The following is a 23,111-nucleotide window of genomic DNA, read 5'->3' as shown; positions in this document are numbered from 1 at the left end:
ATTAATAAACAGCTTACAGCACAAGATGAAACTTGTTTTAGGGGACAATTACTCTTTGCTTTAGTGCCAGTCTGAAAATTAATAGCTTCAACTTCCACTGGGTCTTGTTACCACTGCCTGCTTGACTGAAATGATCAGGTATGTTATTATATTTACACATGCATCTGAGATCCAGGAAATTTTTTCCCCCTGAACTGCATTCAAGAAAACAGAAAACTGAGAAGGGAATGTGGTAACAGACAATAAAGTGGCTTTGTGTTATATAGTGATCATTTTGTTCTACGTAAAGAGAAAACAAAACTATCAGGCATCACATACAGTCCTTATTGAGCCCAGTGCCCCAAAAGTTCATTGCCTTTCATTGCACACTCTATACAAATCATTGTGGATATCTCTTTCAAATGAAGAAACCACTCCTAGCAAAAAATAGTCTTAATTTTTTTTTGGAAGAACCAAAGTGACTGAGCCAACAAAACAGAAAACACATACCGTTTGCAGATTACAATGCATTCAGGATGCATGCATAGGAAGTTTAATGCATTCTGAAGTGTAAAAAATAGTTGACAAACTAAAAGGGGATAGTGACTCCACAGAACACTACAGTCGGTGGCAGAGAACATGCATGCATTAGGGGAGCACATTAGGAAAGAACATTGGTAGTTGGTATGGCAATACAGGCACTTCATGTGTTATATATGTGAAGAACAGGATGCAAGGCATGCGTAGCATATCACATGAGTGTGATACAACACAGCAAGTATGGAGAACATATTGGTACCTACAATATGGTAGGTACCACCATATCTACACCTTTGGTAACCCTAAGGACAAGCTCTTGCTACTTTAGGTATTTATACAAACTTCATTTTTGGACATCCAAAGTTTTGTATCCAAGTATATCAGTCTGTAAAATATTAGAACATCCTTATGAGCCTGTCATTCCCACAAGAAAAACTGAGACCTCCCCGAGTTGATAAAGGAATTTCATTTTCAATAGAAGGTTAGATCCTTAGCCCCAGAGCAAACTTTCTCTTTCTGAATAAGGTTTCCACAGCAATAACTTAACGGTATCATTGGATACCACAGCAAAGGTCTCTGAAGGTGTACCACAGCAAGACAGCAGGATATTATCACAGTCAAGGTAAGACACATAACCAAGCAAAACAGCCAGGCTGTTGCTTTTGGGAAAACTTTTCAAGCCTATCCTCATTGGGAGAGCTTAATTTTAAACATAAATCTCAGGAGAAGTGGAAAAATACTTATATCCTCTCACTTCCCTTGGGAAAAAAAAATAAATGATTGCAGGTTGGAACGGCACAGCGATATCTGAGATTCCCTTAACAGCCACCTTTGACCACGTGCCTCTGATTATGTGTTGTCTTCACATGTGTTTAGGCCCAGGCAACAGCTTGAGGCTTGGCGAAAAGCGGCGTTCTCTCCCTCAATGCCGCGCTCGCCCTGAGCATCTAGGCCTTCCCAGGGCAGCCATGTCATCCGCAGAGACGGGCCTTTGGCAGAGAAGATCCAGGAGGGGTTCTCTTCGCCTCAGCTCAGCAGGTGAGAAGCACTTTCTGCTAAAAAGCAAGCAACCCTGCGGTTAGAGCCAACCCCCGCGGGGCTGCCTTCTCCACAGCTGGGCTGGGAGGACAGAGGCCGCCGCGGTAGGTGGGTCCCTGGGAGGTGCTAATCCTCTTCCCTCCTCCTCCGCTTCCCTCCCTCCGCCGTTGAGGAGGCGCCTGAGCGCGGCGGCATCTTCCCTCGTCTCATCGGAGGAGGAGCCGCCGCTTGCGGGGAAGGTAAGCGACGGAGGAAGGGGTTCGCCGCTGCCGCCACCCGCCCCGCTTTCCGCGGGCGAGAGCCTTTCCCGCCTCCCCACTGAGGAGAGCGGAGGCGCCGCGCCACACCGCCCGCCCCTGCCTGCGGGTGAGAGCGTTTAGGCTGAGCGCTTGGCGGACGTTCCCGCCCCGTCCCGCCTCGCCTCGCCTCACGCCAGCCGCGGGCGGGGGTAAGGGGACGGGCGGGCGGAGCGCTTCCCGCCCAGCCGCCGCCGGCGTCGGCCGTGTCGGTGTGGTGAGGCGAGGCGGGCCGCCGGCAGGCGTCTGGGGCGTGTAAGGGCCCGGGTCTGCCTCAGCTGGAAGGCCGCCTGTGCGGGGGGCAAGGTGGTTTTTCTTTCCCCGTGCTGCCGTTTAGCCGCCCCACCTGGAGGCCGTAGGTGGGGAGGGAGAGCTGGGGAAGGGAAGGGAAGGGTGCTGTGGCCTGTTCTGCGTGTGCTGGGCCGGTGTGGTGTCGCGTTTCCCAGGCGCCTGGTTTATAAATGGCCGGTAACGGGGGGTTTGCAACTTTTCTCGGGAGTTAAACGTGTGTAGCTTTGGAGGGCTCTGTGCAGGGGAGGTGCGAAGCTCGCGGCGCGTTAGACAAGCTGAGCTTGAGGGCCAGTTGCGGGCTTAAGGCAGAGGAAGAATATTCGGGAAACGGAGGGTTCTTATGTGTGGGAGATGGGAGGACTGTGTTGTATTTCCTTGTGTGTGGAGATGAAATTTCTAATATTGGTGGATGAAAAGAGAGGGCACGGTTAGCAAGGAGTTTTTACTTCAGGTTATGAACTGAATAAGGCCTGTAGACAGTTGTGTTTGTGCACCGCCAGAAACCATTTGGGCTGAACTAATGTTGAAGCATGTGAAAGCAGACGTTGGGGTAAGGGAAACGTGGAGAAATAACGATCCTGCTGAATGTGGGGTAGGAGAGCTCAGACTGTCCAGATATGAGACATAAATGTCACAGAATGACACGGGATGTGAACGATGTGATGGGCTGTAAAGTAACAGGAAGAGATTGTGTGGATAAAAAAAAAAGTCAAGCGTATCATTGCTTTGAGAAAAGAAAATTATAAGAGCTTTTGATGGTGTCTGCCACAGACCACAAGAATTGGGTTTGGATAAGGATATTGCTTACTGAGAGATACTAACAGGAATTATGTCACAGGTGGATTTCTAAGGACATAGAGCAATCCAGTTGTTCTTACATACAACTGCTGTAAGCTTACCAAATAAGCACTGAGTTGCTTTAGACTTGCTCCCAGTAAGTAGTGTGAAAAATTCTGAGAAGATCTGGTTTATTAGTCAGCTTGTGATCTTGGATCCCATTTTTAATTAGATTAAATAAGTAGAAATAAAACAGAGGACTAAACAGAGACAGGTTTGAAATTCTCAATTTCAGAAGGGCAAACTTTGAAAAATCAAGAGGATTAATTAGCGATGTTAGTTGTACTGGAGTCCTGAGGGGCCTAGAAGTAAAGAAGGTATGAAGTTGTTTTATGCCAAAGGTAGACTCTATTTGGAATTTATATCCAAAAAATGAGTAGAGGTCTATTGAAAAGAACTTTTGTCCATCTCAAAAAGAATTTTAGGAATAAACACTAGAAAAAGGATGGCTAAGCCAAGAAAAATATAAGAGAGAAAGTACAGTTCTAAAGTGAGAATTGGCAGAAGTAATTCTGAGTTAGTTATAGACAATTGTTTTTTAGAGCTTCTTTAATCATCTAAGTAAAAATAAGAATAGAAGTAAGACCATTGAGTGATAAAGTTGAGGTAAAAAAAGCCTTGGCATCATGATGCATCTGATCTCTTGCAGTTTGGAAGAGGCTACTGCAGTGGGTAGATTTAATATTAGATGCTTAAACTTATACCACAAAGAATAACATTTTGTCTCTTAATTATTTTTTAAGAGTTGGGAAACCTCTATGTGTTATGTCTAATCCAATGCTCTTGCCACTTGATGTTGGTCAGTTCCAGTATCAGAAGACTGAAAGAAATACCCAAATGGACAGTTACACAGTCATTTGCTCGCAGAGGAAGTGGGCTAACTTTTCTTTCATATACACATTCTACTTACTATTGTATCTCTCTCTTCTGTAACATATGGTATCTTTTTATGCAGACAGCTATTACTATAAAAGTTTAAACTATCAGAATTCTCAGCTCCAGGTATATAATACCTGTTATATGTGTGTATGTGTATATATTTAATTTTTTTTAGGTATGCATTTATATATATGTGTTTGATGTATATACCTAGGCAAATTCTGACTTTTGTGTCAGGGAAAGATTGCACCAACCTCCCAGCTACCCAGGCGTTGCATGCTGGACTCATGGGAAGTGCTCTGGCAAGTGCACAATGTTACAGGGAAGTGTAGCTACAGCCAGATTTGTGCTGGAACCATGCTAGACATCACCTTCAAAAAACTTTTCTCTTGGTGACCCAACGTGTAGCCCTCTTAGCTGTACGCAGGAGCCCTTATCATGGACCGGGGCTCCGATGTTCAGAAAGACTGTGCTAAACTGAAGTAAGCAAGGAACGTAGAAAAGAAAGCCAGGTGTGGTTTAGTAATGCTTATGTTTAGGGTGTTTGTTAAGGCTTAGAATGTTTTAGAAGATAGGTTTTATAAATTAAAGCTTTTAGTCTAAAGGAGGCTAGAATGACCTTCCTTGGACATCTAAGGAAGTGATTAAAGATTAGAACTGTAGAAGCTGTGAATATTTATTATTTAACAGCTAGAGCAGACTGAGGTCAAAGATCCAACAGCTAGACCTGATATATGACTCAACCGTTGGCTGGGTCAGGTAACTGCAGACTGCTACCACATCAGGCTAGGTCAGATCTACATAGAGGGGGCATTACAAAATGTGTGTATTTGCGTGCTGGTTTTCTGTTAATGCAATATAGTATTTATGATTACATAATAACAGAAGGGTTTTTCCCAGGCATGCTGTTCCTGTGGCATTGAACTGATGTCCAGTCAGGCTCCCACGTGCAGGTGCAATGCCACCTAACATCTGAAGTTTGTACCTGGTTTATCCTGATCAACTTGATGACCTGTTAGTGTTTCTTGAATCCTTAAAGCTTTAATATTTTCTGTACTAAGATTCTGTAAGTTTATGAAAATATAATAGGTGTTTCTTTCAAGTATTCATTGCATTATTTTGAATTATTTTGCTCTGTTACATGGTTAATATTTTTAATAAAGTTATTTTAAAACCCAATCTTTGGAATACTTTTGTTTCCCTAAAGCTGGTTCCCTGAACTCTCATGTTGGAAGGTCAGGATGAAGAATAAGTATAAGTTTCAATTCTACCAAATCAATTATATGGTAAATTAAATTTTATGTAGCATTTAAAATAGACAAGAGCTAGCAATTGCATCAGTTGTATTTTATTACATTTGTGTGTATGTACAGATTACAGGAACTGAAGTGTGTTTAGAGTTTGGCTAACAATTCAGCAAAGAAAAAGAGCTTTTCAGGTTAATTTTCTGAAAATCTTGGATCAGCCACATTAAAAAATGCGAACAAATGTTCTACTACTTAGTGGCCACTATGTTAGGCTACATTAGATTAGATTTTGTTACAGGAATGACATCCTGTTCCCAAGAGACTGTCTAACAAAGTGTTTGATTATTTTAATACACTTCAAGGTCTGGAGATAATGCTTACTATATATTTTTTTCTTTTACTGCAGAAGTAAGCCACTAATTATGTGAAAATGACTCCAGCATCCTCCTATAATGCTCTTCAGCATTGAAGGTAGTTCTTGCATTGTTTCCATGATCTGAAACACTTGATTGCCTTCAAAAGGTATTTTAGCACTTGTAGAAAGAAGTGTAAATATTTTTAAGTGAAAATATTTTTTTGATTGACACCTTCTTATCAGGCTTATTTAGCTGCTGACCTTGACATTTCAGTAGGTCTATTAGAGGCATAATTTTAGTATAAACTTAATTACTATTTTCTAGTCGTTGTATTTCTGGATTTCATTAGTTTGTTACATAGTTCCTCTTTCTTATTAGTTGTTAGTCGCTTTATTCAAATCTTCATTTTTTTCAGTCACGTAGATGGATAGCCGAAGCTTTGACATTATTTTTTCAGGGTGACTGTGAGGGTTGTGGAATGAGAAAAGAATTTGAGATTATTATTTTTTTTTCTTCTGCTATAAACGTTTTCCCTCTGGTGGGTCATGATGCATTTTTTCAGTCAGTTCCACTCTTGTTGCTCGCTGGTAAACAATACACCATTCTACATCAGTGGTGATGATAGACAGCAGTTCTAAGGGGAAAAAAAGTAATTGGAATAGGAATGGGAGAAATAAACTTAATATGAGCAGTGTGTCTTACCATCATAATAGGACTTTTAAAAGTGCTAGGTGCTTTTATAAAAATCAAATTAATTGAATCATCTTGCTAGCCCAAAAGCCCACGGTGGGGTTTTCTGGAGGTGAGGGGAAGGTGTCCCGGGAATCTACATATGATTTTTCAAAGCAATTTTGTCACTTAGGGCAGAAATTTCACACCAGACCCTAACACTTATTTTTAAACCATTGAAGAGTTGAAAAATAACGCCCTCTGTTTTCTTTCCTGTCTTCTCACTTCTTTCAAAACATTTTTCTCTGATGTATTTGCTCTTTATCGCAGCGGTATTGAACCTGCATCGAAGGATGGTGCTAAGCACGGGTAACAGAACAGTATTCCCACGATCTTCCTTGCTTTTTGTGTGCCCATGTTTTCTTTTGTGTGTTGTTTGCACCTTATTCTTCACTGCTTTTGTTCTTGGAAACCAGTTTCTTTTTGGGGTGATGATGTTACTGAAAAAAAGGTCTTTGTGAACAGGCTTCAAGCATCTAGCTGTAATGCACCATGCTACATGTAGATGAACCTCTGAAAACTTCAGTGGGGTCATGCTGGAAGTCCATCCCTGCAGCCAACAGGTAGAACTAGATGTCGTGCCAAAAGAGAGGTGGCGTCTGACAAGATGTTTTTGGCTAGAGTTTTGTCTCTGGAGATTGAGACAATAAAGCTGTCTTATCTCAGATCATTTCCATTAGAAATTTCTGTAGCAGTTACCTACCTTGCAAGGTCAAGGATGTCAGTCTTTCAGGCTGTAAATACTCCAGTCTTTCAGAGTTTCTTGGATCTTGCCTCTGAATGGCATGTAGGTTTGCTCTTGCAATTAGTAGGCAGCCAGTGGAGCTTGCATCAGGAGCTGAGAAGTCACAGTCTGGTGTCAAGAAGCAAGAAGGGAAGGAGAGATGACTATGCTTTAGTTGGAGTTAGCAGTTTTTCAAACAACTACTTACTGTTTCTCAAGGTCTGCAATTTCTTGGTAATGGAAAACGCTGCATCAATAGAAGAATGAATGACAAGCTGAGTTCTGCCTACTGTCAGCACTGAAGAGAGTAGTGACATTTCATTGTACATGAAGAAGGAAGATAATTTTGAAAATAGTCTTCCTATAACGGGTATGTGACCTGTTCAATAGGAATAACTGTTGACAATATTACTGGTCAGTCCTCTCCTGCAAGATCGCTTGGACAAGTTAGCATCATTTCGTGACTGCTCCAGTAGGAAACTGCTGAGGAATCAAGAATATCAGAGAAGGTTAGGTTCCTTTCCTAAAGGTGTCAGCAAGTCTCTTTTTTTCTGTGACTTTTTCCTCCTAATCTTTCCTAAGCCTGTGGTTAGAGTCCTTGGGGAAGAAGCTCCAGACAGACCTTCGATTCAGCAGATGAGATTCATAAATGCTTAAATTAAGTGGGAGGAAACACTAAGTGGAGTTCTGAGAATTTTTATTTGCTTCCCAAGTCCCTAGAAAGAGAATCTACAAGAACATTTATGTTCAAATGAGTCAGTGAACCTGTTTAAATATTTAGGATTAAATGGTCTTAGACTTCTAATAGAACTTGGCTATTAGAACTGGTATTTGTGTTTCTTAACTCAATCTTACCTGTACTGCAGAAGCATATGTGCCTTATCCAAAGACCTACTGTGGTTGGACTGAAACCGGGGTCAGAACTTTCAAATTCCAAGACCTAAACTCAGACTGTCAGAGTATGCTGTCCTGATTCTTAATTGTACTTGGATTCCAGATAAGAGATTGTGAAAGTTTAATATAAATATTTTTGTATTAAAATGCTGTGCACTTCCTCAAGAAATGGATGTTTACAACAATGAAGTTTTCTCCGTTACATCTGCACTTGAGAACTGTTTTTGGAAACACAGCTAGTGAAAATGTATATAAAGTTTTAATACATGAGAAATATTTCTTGCTTACCTTTTACTTTCTAAAGTAAGTATTGCATTTTTTGAAAAAAATGTAGTAGCTAGATATTTTAAAGTAAGGTTTCTTAGCAATTATACGTATATTATAAGATTTAGTACATGAGCAACCCCAATAACTTGTCTGAAATATCTAGGGTATGTTTTTCTTCTGTACCTGAAGTACTCAAATATACAGGGTTTTATTTTTTAATTTTTGATGAAAATACTCTTTTTTTTTCTTTGCATCACTGTGTATACAATGGTTATTTTTCTTGAGGAAAAATTCCTAGGAGCAGGCAAATGTGAATCATCACTAGTATTTTAAAGGGAATGATTCTTAGACAGGCTTAATAATATTTTTTTTGTCTGTCTTTATTTTCAGCATCCCAGGGTGAATATGTACTCTTAAATCAATTACAGGTTTTTAGAAAGAACACCTTTGCAGATGCAGACATGTGGCAATCAGTATGTACTTTCATTAGAATACATGAATTTGGATAAGAGAATAAACTGGTGTAATTTGAGCCTTCCCATATACTCTTATAAGGCTGCTCAGAAATAGGTGTATATTTTTGCAGAACAGCTTGAAGAATGGAGTTGCAAGGTCATTTTCTCTTCGTTGTATATAAGCTAAAACATGTTACAGCTTTTGAGTTGTGAGGACATGTAAGTGATCTTTGTTCTTGAAAAGTTAGGGCAAAACTGTCAGCATGTTTGTGGGACTCTGAAAAGCAGTGGGCTGGAGAACCTTTTGTTAGGTAACTGAGATGGTTAGATCCTAATGTATCTTTCTTTATACTAACAAATAAACTGCTTTTAAAATCAAACTATGCTTTGGTCTAAACAGAAGCAATTGAATTGAAGTATTAGAACTTGAAGAATCATGGGTATCAGTTATGTATTGAATGGCCTGGGGAAGGAAATACAGAATTCTACATTTATTTCAATTAGAAAATTCATAGTTAATAGTTACTCTCTTGGGGGATATGTCAGCCCTGTGGGCTGAGTGTAGGCTAAGGATGGCCAAGAAGTGGGTAACATGTATCAGCATTGCTAAGGAGTGCTGGAAATAGGTGCTGCAAAATATTGGATAGCCTTGATAATCAGTTTCACAGTAGGACTACTCACATACTTGAAATTAAACGTCTCAGAACTGCAGTTCAGTAATACAGTCCTGCTCAGGCTGTGGTCATGCCAAAGGCCTTAATTAGGTGAGTTGTTTCTATTTTAAATAGAGATAATGTACACAAAATCAACTGGTTGCCTTCTTGTTTGAACAAGTATGTTGAAGAAAATAACAAATCGCTTAACAGCAAGAGCTAAACAAGTTACAGTGTATCCATTAAGTTGTAAAGCGTGGTGAATGGCTATGCCTGCTTGTTCAGAGCTCTGTTGAGTTGCACATGCATAACTGTCTAGTGCCATTTAGTTATTAGCTGTTGCTCCAGCATGGCATGGATACCCTATAGGTCCTGTATTACATGTGACAGCACCATTTGGTGTCAGGGATCCCCAAGGTCACCTCAAATAGCAGTAGGTGCTAATGTGTGGGCAACTGAATCAGCCTTTTAGTCTTTCTTAGTTGAAAGGGAATATAACTTAGCTTCAAGTTATTTCAGTTCGGTTGTGTGTTTGAGCCTTAAGCTCAAAGTCAACATGGACAAAAGAGTAGCTAGACTTTCACACATGACCTGAATTTATCATTTAATGTCTCAAACTTAAGTGTATAAAATACACTGTGTATGTAGATTTGTGGGTTTTGTTAAAGCACAAGCTTAACAGCGTGCATATTCAGTATAGTTGAGCTGCAGCAGTTGTTCAGTTTTTTAATTCATTTTAAGTAAATAAAAATAATTTTTGTTTATTCAGTAAATTAAATTATATTTGTTAAATCATTAACATTTATAATATTTAAATCATGAATTTCATGTATTCTGTGTCCTTGGCCTAGGTCTTATGGCATGAAGTCTTACATAAGAGGCTTGTTTAGTAGTAAGTTAGGTAGTTTTATAAAGCTACATTTGATACTTCTTTTGGTGTGGTATTCCTCTGAAAAGTAGCTAAGTAAAATGGTAGCTTCTTGTTTGTTGGATGTTATTTGGCCTGTAGTCAGAATTTTACAGACGTTTAATTTTAAATGGTAAGTAAACAGATTTTTAGCCTTGGCTGAACCAATGTACCTCAAAGAAAATGATGTGTACAACTTTCTCACTTGTTGAGTAAAAGAAGCTTGCACAGCTTCAGAGCTGCTTACTCGTTTTTGCAGTGTTACTGAAAATGGAGTTGCATGGCTTTGTGTTAGGAAATAATTTAAGGATATTAGATTTGTGCATATTTATTTGTGAAGAAAACATCCAATCTGAAAATCTGTTTCTATTGATAATGCATGTCATAGAAATTATACAAGTAATTTACAGGTTTGGCAACATTTTCTGAAGCAGAGTGAATATTTTAACAATTCTCAGTAAACCCGAAAAGACCCAGATGTTTTTCTAACGTTGGTTTTCAGAATGAAACTGGAATAAAAGCATTTGAAGGCTTAAGCTAGAAATGGAAAGCTCCGACCAGTGTCCTTTTCCTTTGCTGAAAGAAATGTCTTGAAAAATTATGTCAGCAAGGTTCTAAATTTATTTTTACTGCAATAAAAAGACATTGGAGTATTGTGTTTGACAAAACTTCTTCCTTTCCAATCACAGTCTGATTAATTTTACTACTTGTTTTAAAAAAAAAAAGTTTTGTCCAAGAATTATTATTTTAGGTAAGAATACAGAAGAGCAGAGTCTGTCTAACTGATCACAGTACAGTTGAATGTAAAAACAAAATTGACTGAGCTTTATGTTTCTTGTGTTGTCACCCCAGAGAAGCAAATAGTTCTGGTTTAATATTAAGCATGTATAGTTCCATAAAGTATTGTTGCAGCAATATGGTATGGTGATTTTAACCACAGTACTCTCTTTGCAGGGGGACACAAGGGCAAATCCATATGGACGATGACTCTCCTCCTCAAGGAGTCCGTGTCAAGGTCAGAGTGTGAATTTGTATTGAGAATTCTGTACTGCTCTACTTAAAAGGAAGAAGCTTGGTTCTATTTAGCGGTAGCTTAGTACACGCTATTAGCTTTCAAGATAAACAGAAAACCAAAGCTATAGGTAGAAAAATGGTATTAGCAAAAGAAATGTTGCTTATGTGATCCACAAGATATTAGAAGAACAATATATTCATTTTAATTAGGTTGAATTGCTCCTTTGGCTTACAAGGCTGATTTAAATTAATATTAAGTTCTAAAGTTCCATGTTCCAGCCTAATGTTTCAACAACGTAAACTTGTTAGAAGTAACTTTTGTAGCATAATTTGAAGCAAAAACTTCCTCCCATTTTCCTCTTTTATTTTCTTTGAACACTCTGCATGTAAAACGTAATGAAAAATCATTCAGATTTTGAGCTTAATGATGATGCCTTTCAAGGTGCTATATGACAAATAAAACTGAATAACCAGCTTTCAAACTGATTGCTGAGGTCAAATGAAGTGTAGAAGTTTTAGGAGTTCTTGAGGTATGACTGATATACCTTTGGGATAGGTAGCTGGACCATATGAAATCTCAAATTCTGGTCTCTGTCTTTCATGACTTTGTGCAATATAATGAGGGAACTGACCACTTATGGGACATAAATATTGGCAGGCTGATAGTTCAAGCTGTTTTTCATATTTTTGGGACAAAATATAATGAAGTGTGGGAGGAGAGAAAATCTTGAAAGGTGAGAGAGTATCTCTTACTGAGTTGAATGTAACCAATAATTCCAGAGACAAGATTTAGATTATGGATATTTTTAGTCTGATAAAGTTTGTTATTTCTTCTGTTAAAAAAAATCAGTATCATAAGTGTTTCCTTTGGTGCTTTTTATAATTGTAGTTTGCGTTTTTTCCTTCAGTGTATTATTTTAGTGTTAAGAAATGCTACAGTTTGGGGATTTTTAACCTGTTAATTATGAGGGTAGAACATGAGTGCTTTGTAGAAGGTTACAGGAAAAAAAAAATTATATTTAAGATGAATGGGTTCTGACCCATTGTGCACTTGGAATTTAGAGCCCACATTATAAAAAACCCAATATGTTATTCCAGTAAGGGAATCTGTACAATTGAAGGACACCCTGACTGTTCTTTTGAACCTCAGGCTTCATCAGTCTTGAGCAAAAGTGGGATGCAGTTTTCTCGATGTGATTGGAAGGAGTAGCCTGTGATCCTTTCAGTATTCATTATTATATTTTAAAAGTGCCTCAAATCCTCCATAGAATTCTAACCTCTTGACATAAAACAAATTCTTCTGCAAACAGCAGATAAATGAAGCCTGATTCCATGTGGATTTATGTCCTTTGTCTCTTATAACCCAGCTATGTGTCATGGAGGAAAGCATTTGCTAGGACCTACTTGCTTGCTGACTTATTTCATAACATATATGTCTGATTGTCCAGCTGCCTACTGCCAAATGGATTGTGTCAGCAGGATCTTACTTCCCTTTCACTTGCAAATTTGGCTGAAATTGGTCAGTTACTCATGTGAGGAGATGGGGAAAGGACTGGTGTGATCAAAACTGCAACTTTTCTTTAGTGAAGACGACCAACCCTCCTTTGCCTTCCTCAGAAGTATATTATAAAGAAATGTGTGATTAACTGCTATTTGCTTAAAGATTTTAGTTCAGGATTAATTTAGGGTTTATTTCTGTAGCTTCAAATATTATTTATGTTTCTGTGTACATTTTTTCATAGTAAGTGATACTAATCAAAAAAGCAATATCCTTACAACTGACTTAAGGTGCTTCAGACTCCAAACTAGAATTTATTCACAACTTTGTTTCAGTTAGAGGTAGAAAAAATTATGTTCTGTGACAGATCACTTTATAAGTCTGCTACTTGCTAGAAATAAACTGTTACGTGGTGAACTACGTGATGCCTGTGATAGGCAAAATCTGTTCTTACTTACCTTCTGATCTGGCAAGTAATGCAGCTTTTCTTTCATGTCCAAAGCCTGTTTTACTTTCAGTAAAGAAAATTTGATGCATGCTCCATGTGAAATTTGCTATTAAATTTTGATACTGCAACATTTTTCTGATTTATGCTATACTAAAGCAGTAGAAATGTTGCATGAGACTTGGACGTTGGCTTGACTAGTTTTAATGTCTGGAGAGACCTGTTACTCTTTTCTGTTAACTATAAACTTGTTATTTGTCCTTGGATAAGCTGGAAAATGTTCAATTACCTTTTTTCTTTTATTATATGTCTAGTTACATAAAATGCAGATATTCTTAGAAAGTTCCCAAAGATTCAGTAATTGTTGAAACACAGACGTAAATTTCGGAAGTAAAGGAGAAAGGAAAAAGTTTCTCGAGTTTTCTCAAGTTTCCATTTTCAACGCGTGAGAACAAATGTGTATATTTTTCAAAGATAAATCTATTCTTGGGCAGATTTTTTTTATGGTTTTTTCTTTGAACAGTAATTTTAGCACCAGAGGAAAAGACACAAATTATTTTCAAGTTTTGAATGTATACTTTATGTTTTATATTAGAATCCTATACATTGAATTCTATAAGCTAGCAGTTACGTTGTATGGATATAGTGAAAATACGACCTCACCATTTAACTTCTTATATAGTACTTTTCTCCATGCATATAGATCCTTTCTTTCTGGATCACGATATATTTTATTTGTTTATTTTAATGGCTTCCCTCCAATTATTGTTCTAGAATTAAAATACTGCTTTGTGGTTGAAAAAGGAGACAGTGGTATTTCTCTAAATTTTTCCTTTATACTGTGCAAAGGTACACATTTCTCTCTGTCTAGGTATTTAATATCATTTTTTATAATACCAGGTCTTGGAGGCAACATTATTGTCAGCCCTGAAGATGCTGGATGTTGGGAAATGGCCAATTTTTTCTCTCTGTTCCCAAGAAGAGCTCAAGTTAATTCGTCAAGCCTGTGTATTTGGCAGTGCTGGTAATGAAGTCTTGTATGCAACTGAAAATGATGAGGTAATTGTCCAAGAGTGTGTGTGAACATGACATATTTAGTCATTCATGTATCGAGTTATTCTGTAAGCCAGTACTATGATAGTATACCTAGAAAAAGTTGCATGCAAAAATGTCTGATCATTTTGATTGCTACTAAACCATTTTCAATTCAAATTCATGGCTTCGTACCACAATCAGAAGATAAAGAGAAGATGGAGTTAGACATTTCTTGAAGGTGCATAGTGACAGGTTGTGAGGCAGTGGACACAAGCTGAAAGATGGAAAATTCTGATTCAGTATTAGGGAAAAAAAAATTACCATGAGAGTGGTTAAATCCTGGAGGGGTTGTGAAATCTTTTCCTTGGAGGTGTTCAAGACCCAGCTGGACATGGCCTTGAGTCAACTGAACTATTTAGACCTTTGTTGAGCAGGGGGCTGGACTAGTTGACCTTTGGAGGAGGTCCTCCATTCCAATCTAAATTGTGATTCTGTGATTCTTTTATAACAGGTTTTTGTGCTTGGTATGAACTGCAGTGGGTGTTTGGGAACAGGTGACATGCAGAGCACTATTGAACCAAGGAGGTTAGATTCTCTATGTGGCAAAAAGATAGCCTGTCTGAGTTATGGAAGTGGCCCTCATGTTGTTCTTGCTACAGAAGGTAAAGTATGATCTGAATATTGCTTTTTCAGATAGTCCACTTTAATTAGTCCAGTAGGTGTGAAAGGTCTGTGCTGGTAAGATAAAAGAGAGAACTGGGATAGACATTCCAGACTATCAAGTCCAACGTGTTTTCATTGGTGAATATGACATGTCAGCTAGCTCTGTCCATAGCTTGTTCTTTTCAAAAGTTTTTGAAGCTCTGCTCTGATCTTGTTACTACTTTTGGAAGTTTTTTTTTACTTTTGCAATTAAGTTTGGACCTTCTGATTGCTTTTGAACTGCATTAGTGGCTACATTACGCCCATGTGTTCTTGTGCCAACATTGTCCTTTAGCTAAAATGCGTCTTTTTCCCTCCCGTACCTACTTTGGGATGTGCTTTAAAGTCCAGTTATATTGCCTCTTAGCCTTTTGTTTTCCGTTGTCTCATTGACCCTCTATTATCCACATCATGCTAGTGGCCCTTCTGTTCATAATTAAGTACATTATTCTCAAAGACAAACGACTAATATTGTGTTCCCAAGTGAGGTTCTGTTAGAACCTGACTGATGATTAACATTTGTCTCTCTTTCTCCGTTAATAAGAAGAAATCTTTTTGAGTAGTCTAGATTAGATCACTAAAGGTAGGTGAGGGGAATTGTGTTGTAGAGGTGCGACTGGTCTTTATATTCAATTACCTTCCACCATTTCCTCCAGTCTTCAGGGTAGACCATTCTGGATGCTTTTTATATATGTATCTGTATTCTTCTGAGCTTTGTTGCTGGCACAGCTCACTGACACGCTCATACTCCTTACCCAGATGATGAACTGAAGTATTGCAAAAGAACAGGTCCAGAACTGATCCTTGATGATTTTTACTCATAACTCCATTCACATGAATAACTTCCATTCAGCACAGCCTCTCTTAACCTACCTTTCAGACAGCCATTAAGTATTTTGCAGTTCTTGGGTTAATTACTGTAATTTCCAGTCTATGTTGTATGTTTTTATGTGGCTGTTTCACCTCTTTACTGAAATTTGTATTCTCATGTTGTTGAAAGGAAGAGAAGGTTGTTTGCTTTTGACAGGATAAAGTCATTAGATTTAACCTGTTATTGTAGAGAACTATTGGTTTAGTGTAGCACGCTTTGCCTTTGTAGTTCTGAGGGAACCCTTCTTAGGGATAGCGAGTTTTGTGATCTCTTTAGAAATCTGAGGGAGTTGTACGTCAAACCTATCTCTCCCGCAATAACGACATAATTTAGGTTTAGAAAATGATGATGATGATAGAAAAGATGAATGTAGGACAGCTATTCATCAAGTCCTGCACTACCGTAACTAAAGGACACTTGATTTAAAACAGATGAAAGAAAGCACAAAAAGGTGTTAGCTTCATGGATAACGGGCCAATATATGTACATTAAGAAGAATTTGAAGTACCTGATAATACCTGTAGCCTAGTGATTGTAAATGCTTGGGAACAGCAAAAAGAGACCAGGCTCATGTATCTCTTAAACAGCAGCTTTTTTCTATTGCCACTTGGAGACAGAATTTTGTACTAGGTGAATCATCGGTCTAACCCAGGCAGACATTTCTTGTATTCTTAATTTTACTAGCATGTTTCTCAAAATACAAGACATGAATAGTATGTTTTAATAATAAGTAAATAATAGTATGTTTATTAATAAGTAATAATAAGTTTTTCTTACAAGTATTTTCATGTATATTGTAAAGGAATGTAAGCTTGTTACTTGAATTTTCCAAAGTGGGAAGCAGTGCCAGGGCATAGACAAGAAATTTTGACTGATTGTCAGTGACAAAGAAATTCAAATGGGGACTCCTGACTGTCATTTGATCCTTTTCTCATCTGTATTGTGCTATCTCCTTTTTTTTAGCTATATGACTTCCTTTATTAAGATTATGGTGATACTATCCTTTTGGATTTGTGGTCAACTCTATGTAAAAGTAGCATTGGTATGTCCATGGGCTTAAGAGCCCCAAAGGGCATGCATATATATATATATATACACACACTTAAATATGTATATTGTTATTGAATTTGACTTTTCATTTTGTAATTTTATGTTGGGTACTCATTGGAAAAGTAGAGACTTTAAAGCAGCTTTTTACATTTTTATTACAGAAGGAGAAGTGTATACATGGGGTCATAATGCTTATAGTCAGTTGGGCAATGGTACAACAAATCATGGTTTTGTTCCATGTCAAGTCTCTACTAACTTGGTGAACAAGAAAGTCATTGAAGTTGCCTGTGGCTCTCATCATTCTATGGTCTTAACATCTGATGGAGAGGTGAGAACAGCTGGAATAAATCTCTCTTTTCTCTTAGTGAAATTTACGTATATGAGAAACAGGAAAACATTCTGCACCTAGAGCATTAGACCTTGCTTCTTGCTGATGCAACACAAATAAATGTTTGATAAAAATGGAAAACATGTTAGGGTCTAGCTGCTGTGAGGTACATGCAGAACATTGATTTTTGTGCCACATCTGCTTGTAATAACAAATAAGAATTTCTTTGCAGAGGGCAGCCCGTTCCTTTCTATGCTATACTTAATGGCGTTAAACCTGACATTAATATAAATCACGTTCATGTAAGGAGTTCTATCCACCAAAGTAAAAAGTTTTGTCATTTACTTTGAGGTGCCATTTGTGCCCAGTTAGCCATTCTACTTTGGGTTCTGGAAAACTAGCAATGGATTCTTCCAGCATTAATGCAGCTGTCATGTTGCCTCTTACCTTTGATTGGAGGAACATAAAAGAATGGAATATATAAATACTATGAGTGGCATATTTTTGATAGAAACATATAAATTGTAAACCTATGTATTTTCCTACATCTTTAAAAGAATACATTGACTTGAACTCAAAATGTAATTTTTTATGCATATATCTTTTTTTCCTCTCTTGAATATGTTCTTTGAACTGTATGTTGTATAGCCTTTTATTATGGCAATTCTATTACAACAGGTATACACATGGGGTTATAATAACTCAGGCCAAGTTGGATCTGGTTCAACAGCTAATCAACCAATTCCTCGAAGAGTTACCAGCTGCCTACAAAATAAAATAGTAGTTAATATAGCTTGTGGACAGATGTGCTCTATGGCTGTGGTGGAAAATGGAGAGGTAAGAAATTTTAAGTGAATTTTCTGACTGAATTTTATTTTATGTAATATCATGGGATGTAGATATTTTCCAACCTGTCAGTAATGAGCTACTACTCAGAAAAGAAGTATGCCTTTCCAGACTCCCTCAAATCTACCTGCTTATACTGCTTATAAAAACCTTTCTCATAAATTGTCCTGCATGTGCTGACATACTTAAGCATGTCTTTCTATCCATGCTGATTATGGTTTCTCCTTTAGAAAGGAGGTAGAGTGAAACAGGGAAAATTGTTCACTAACATTTGGTTTATGGCTTTTTGGTTTATGAGATTACTCATAAAATTTAGCAGCTGTTACTTTGTATCAACTATTGAAGTTGGCTTTGTGTTGAAGGAATTCAAGTATCAAATTTCAAATTTACTTAAAAATACAGTTCTGAAGTAAAAATAGCATTGTGAAGGTCGGGATTTTTATAAATTTTGGGATTAAATCATATTGAATCTATATATGTATAGTTAGCATTTCATGCTAGCTTCATTTTCTCATATGTAAAAATAACTAAGTTTGTGTCACTGATTTACTGATTTTTAGAGCTGGTATTATATTCTAGGAAAAATGAAAATGCTGCTTAATATATTATCCCACTGCTGTCTTTAGCATTCATAGAAAAATAAATTATTGTCTATACTAGAATCTTAAGCATCAAGAGTGTGAGAATAATCAGTGAATGCTATTTTAATTTTCAGTGCTCATATATGCACACTTTATGGCAAGGGAAAACAGAGAAAATAAAAGTACATTGCATATATTTGTTCTACTGCAGTCCCCCTTGAATCCCTCTCATGCTTTTTTATCCTCATTGCAAAGATACAAAGAGGTTGTAGTGTTCTTGTTTTAGTTTATAGAGCTTGAACACTTTGGGCAGCCTACATCCTCTCTAGCTCCATTGCTCCAAGCATTTCAGTTTAGACCTAAGTAGCTATTGACTGCAGTAAAACATATGTCACTGAAATTATCAGAGCTCAGTATTTTCCCTTTTTCTTATGTTCAGCATAAAGCTGTTAACAGCCTACTCAAACTGTTGTGCATAGCTTCCAGTTTATACTTGTTTTAGCATGTTTTCTTTTCTGTTAGAGGATTTTTGAATGAGAAATTAGCTCTTTGAAAAAGGGAAGTATTCATGCTGAATTTGCTCTGTGCTGGGAAACAGCCATATGAATCACTTATTTTCTACTCTTCATATTAACATATTGTAGTCTTACATAATCTAACTCTTAAAGAGAAACATGAATATGGAAGCTTAGAATTTTAGATGAGCATGCATTTGGTATTTTAAACAGAAACAGCATCCAAAATTTGCAGTGTAGAAAAACATATACGTGTCTCTGTGTGTGTGTGTGTGTGTATATATGTATATGTATACATGTAGGTTTATATAGGTGTTTGTGTGTATCTACACATAAAGTACAGATCCTAAGCTGTAGGGACAGGAAATATTGAAGAAAATTGTTATTGTAACTCTGAAGCAGTTACATTGCTTTCAAAAGAAGTAGATAGTAGCAAACAGTTAAAATCCCTGTCTTTGTTTTTAAGGTCTATGTCTGGGGTTACAATGGTAATGGCCAGCTTGGACTGGGCAGCAGCGGCAATCAGCCAACACCATGCCGAATAGCAGCTTTGCAAGGCATTCGTGTACAGCGGGTATGTGTGTGATGCTCCATGTCAGACCCTTTCTGAACAACTGAAAACATGATAAGGCATAGCCTACATTTAAAGGAGATAGTCCTTTATCTCTTTGTTTAAAGTGCTATTTATCAGAATAAAAACATGTATCTTAAATTGGAGCTCTGTCAGTAGGGGCGAAACTGTGGAGTTCAGTGGGAATTTTGCCATTGACTTCAGCGAGGTCAGGATTTTATTAAAGAGGACTAGTCCATTAGAAGTGTTTGGTCTTTTTTTTTCCCATGAAACTTAATAAAAAGAAATTTCCTGTTATTTTAGTAAATAATAAAGTCTTCATAGGCTACCCCATTCTTCATTAACCCTTGTTGTCTTTTCTGGGAAAATGCTACAGTTTTAGCATTTTGTCTTTCTGGCAGACTGGACTGAATATCACTTTTAGAATCACACTCCAGCCACAGTGACTAACTGCTGTTTGGAGTCTGAACAAATTGTCTCCAACTGCTTTTGGTCATCAGTTGGTATGATTCCATGGTTAGTCTTGATCTTGGGTGGTTATTACACTTTACCAGATAGCTGGGCTGCCATCAGTATAATTAGCAGACTGGTAACTTCTGACTGATAAGAAATATTTAAAGTAACTGCAGAACTGATACTGAAGGTTTTTAATTATTTATCCAAGATAGAGGATATTGTCAGGAAAACAACACATTCTGCTAGAAAACATTGGTTTTGTAACTTAGTGAAAATTTACAAGAGTGTTTTGAACTTTGGATCCCATTTACTACATTTACTCAGGGAAGTTACAGATTTTATAAATCTTTTAAAATAAACTTATTTAATTACATAGTTTTACATTCAGTTCCTAGGATGTAGACAGTAGCTTTGCTAGTAGCAACTGCTGTTGGAGAATAACATAATAAAGTGAATATTATTTTCCACTGTATTTTTTCTCCTGTTTAGAAAGTGTGAGCGCTCCTATTTCCATCCACTTCATTTGCCTGATATCGATTCATGCCAAGTCGTAGACTTCCAATCAGTAAATAACTTCAGGATTTATTTCATTTAAAGCACATCACATGCTTCACGGATGTCAGTGGACTATATGTACTTATGGTATATCTGCTTTGCAGATTATATAAAGATATGTGAGCTAGTTTTGAACGACGTAAATTGGTTCTTGATAGCCATCTAGCTATAATAGGTTACATTAACTCATGCAGAGCAAGGCTGTTGCTGGTAATTTTGCTACTGTGTATCTGTATGTGCAGCATGTGCTGCATATATAGATTGTAAAGTGGATATTCAAGCAACCTTACGTGGAGTTCCTGAGGAGGCAGCTCAGCAAGACCGAGTTGGTTTCCACAAGAGGGTATGAGCAGACGCAGTCACGTGCTGCCATCAAGATGGAGAGTTTCATCTCTTCCCTCTCTTTCCTGGCTGGCTGTTGCTTACCTTGTGTGAGCACTGGTGGCCCTCAGGCCCAGCTGTGGAGAGTTTCCTTCCAGTGATGTAAGTTATTTCAGCAGAGGGTCTGGTGAGCGCTAGAGCTTGCATGGGGAGGGGACAGTTTTGCGTGGCTGGCAGTCAGGGAGGAGAGGAGCAGAGAGGGAGACCTCACCTGTTTTTACACTGGTAAGCTGTTCACGTTGGAGCAGTTGCCCATATTGCAAGGCAAGCCAAGACAGATGATCTGCCTTTTTCTGCAGTTTTTTTTCTGCATGCTGTTCATATTTGTCATATAGCTTTCCTTCTTTCTCAATTTCTAGCTATTTTGCTTCAGTCTTGAGATTATCTGTCAGGGTTCCTCACTGATACATTTTTTTTCCTCAAAGTCACCTCATCTACTTTGCTTCCCTTTTTAATAAACTTATCTGTATTTGTAATTTTTGTAATTTTATACTGGTATAGGATCATTAACGTATAGCATAACATGTATCTATCTGTATTAACTTACTGTTACATAAAAATGAGATTTTTCTTTTTATTATTCCTTATAGGTTGCCTGTGGCTATGCGCATACGTTAGTGCTAACAGATGAAGGTCAGATTTATGCCTGGGGAGCCAATTCATATGGCCAGTTAGGCACTGGGAATAAAAGTAACCAGTCTTACCCTACAACAGTTATTGTGGATAAGGACAGGTAATACTTACAGTCAGACGTTAGCTGGCATATTCTCAGAAGAACTACAGAAAATTATGGCATTTTTAATCTATTTTTTGGAAGAAATAGCCTATAATTTTTTGCAATGGTTCTTCTGCTAAATGTGAAAAGAATTTTCACTGAAAGTGCTTGTATCTGCCCCATAGCCATCCTTGTGAAAGAGAAACTGAATGTTCTGAGCCTGAATGTGCTATTTTTTCCTTCAGCTCACGCTGTGCTTTATAGGCCTTAATTGCAGTTTCTCTTCGGTTGTATAGTTTCATTGTTTGAAATCAACGATAAAAGCTTTATTGTGTCTGAATACAAATTGTATTTTAATATGCTACTTTTGACAAGAAGTACACACAGAAAAAGCGAAGAGTGGACATCTGCAATCTCTGTTATTTCTGCTATTAAATCCGGCTCATAACCCAGGAGAGAGAGAAAGGGAGGAGTTCTTTCTTGGTCTTATTCCCTGAAAATTAAGCTTAGATTTTTGCAAGTTAAGTATTTTCCTGTAAGTCCTTGACGGGTAGTGGGGCAGTTATTTCTATTGCTGATGTAAAGCCATGTATATATGTGGCCAGAAATTTGAGTCTGTTCCTTACTACTGAGGTCTTGATTTTGGCCTCCTGTTGTGAATAATAAGAAAAGTGAGATGTCCCTCTTCAACTTGTGTCTGTGTACATTATTGTAAGGAAGAAGGAACTCCTCTTTGGTGATGAGACAATGCCTTTTTTGAACACTGCAATTTCTTTATGTGTGTTTGTGCTTTTGCTTAAAATGTAACTAACTGAATTTTTTCCAGACACTTTGGCTGCAGTTACAATGTTACCACATTTAATACAAGTTTTAATGTTCTATGCTGCCTTTCCCTTTTGTTGGCCAGAATTATGCATTCCTGGTGTCAGTGAGAGTATTAACTCACTAAAGTCTCCAAGATTTGTACATACAGCTTTAAACAAGTTGTTTCCCAGCTATTTTCCCCACACAGCTGGGAAAATAAGCAAACAAGCAGTAGTTCAGACTGCAAAACAGTGGATTGTGTAATGTTGTACAGAGTGTGAGTTCTGAAATTCTAAATAAACTTTAGCATTAGTGAGAAAGCTTAACATAGCTAAAATACACTTAGAAACAGCTTTTAGTGCTGTTTGGTTCTAATTTTTAATTTTCAAAATGAAAGCCCATTAAATGTAAGTAATAATAATTGTATGAGTAATGACACTTCAGTATTTTAATCAAAAGAAGTATGTTTAAATTGTTGGTTTATAACTATTACCAATAAGCAAGCAGGAAAAAGTTTTTCATTAACTTTCAATTATAAACCAAAATACAAATTCTGTTGGGTTTTTTGGTTTTTTTGGTTTTTTGTTTTGTGGGGTTTTTTTGGTTTTTTGTTTTGTGGGGTTTTTTTGGTTTTTTGTTTTGTGGGGTTTTT

At 37.5% G+C, this 23,111-nt stretch overlaps 1 protein-coding gene across 3 annotated transcripts in view; it reads left to right on the top strand.

The window, feature by feature from the left end:
- Positions 1 to 1,726: 1,726 nt before the first annotated feature.
- RCBTB2 (RCC1 and BTB domain containing protein 2) overlaps positions 1,727 to 23,111 on the top strand; it is a 51,982-nt gene continuing 30,597 nt past the window's right edge. The window contains exons 1-9 of one of the 3 annotated variants that reach the window (XM_052786135.1): positions 1,769 to 1,796; positions 5,514 to 5,578; positions 11,047 to 11,107; positions 13,950 to 14,108; positions 14,596 to 14,746; positions 16,869 to 17,035; positions 17,714 to 17,872; positions 19,444 to 19,551; positions 21,531 to 21,673. In XM_052786135.1, coding sequence (XP_052642095.1) covers positions 11,069 to 11,107; positions 13,950 to 14,108; positions 14,596 to 14,746; positions 16,869 to 17,035; positions 17,714 to 17,872; positions 19,444 to 19,551; positions 21,531 to 21,673 — 926 coding nt within the window. In that variant the 5' untranslated portion in view covers positions 1,769 to 1,796; positions 5,514 to 5,578; positions 11,047 to 11,068. Of the gene's footprint in view, positions 1,797 to 5,513; positions 5,630 to 11,046; positions 11,108 to 13,949; positions 14,109 to 14,595; positions 14,747 to 16,868; positions 17,036 to 17,713; positions 17,873 to 19,443; positions 19,552 to 21,530; positions 21,674 to 23,111 lie in introns of those variants that run through there. The other 2 variants (XM_052786136.1, XM_052786134.1) reach the window with 2 other exon arrangements.

The sequence above is a fragment of the Harpia harpyja genome, chromosome 4 (genome assembly GCF_026419915.1).
Source record: "Harpia harpyja isolate bHarHar1 chromosome 4, bHarHar1 primary haplotype, whole genome shotgun sequence".
Classification (NCBI taxonomy): Eukaryota; Metazoa; Chordata; class Aves; order Accipitriformes; family Accipitridae; genus Harpia; species Harpia harpyja.
Note: the sequence above shows the minus strand (reverse complement) of the source record. Positions and strands in the feature narration are given on the sequence as shown.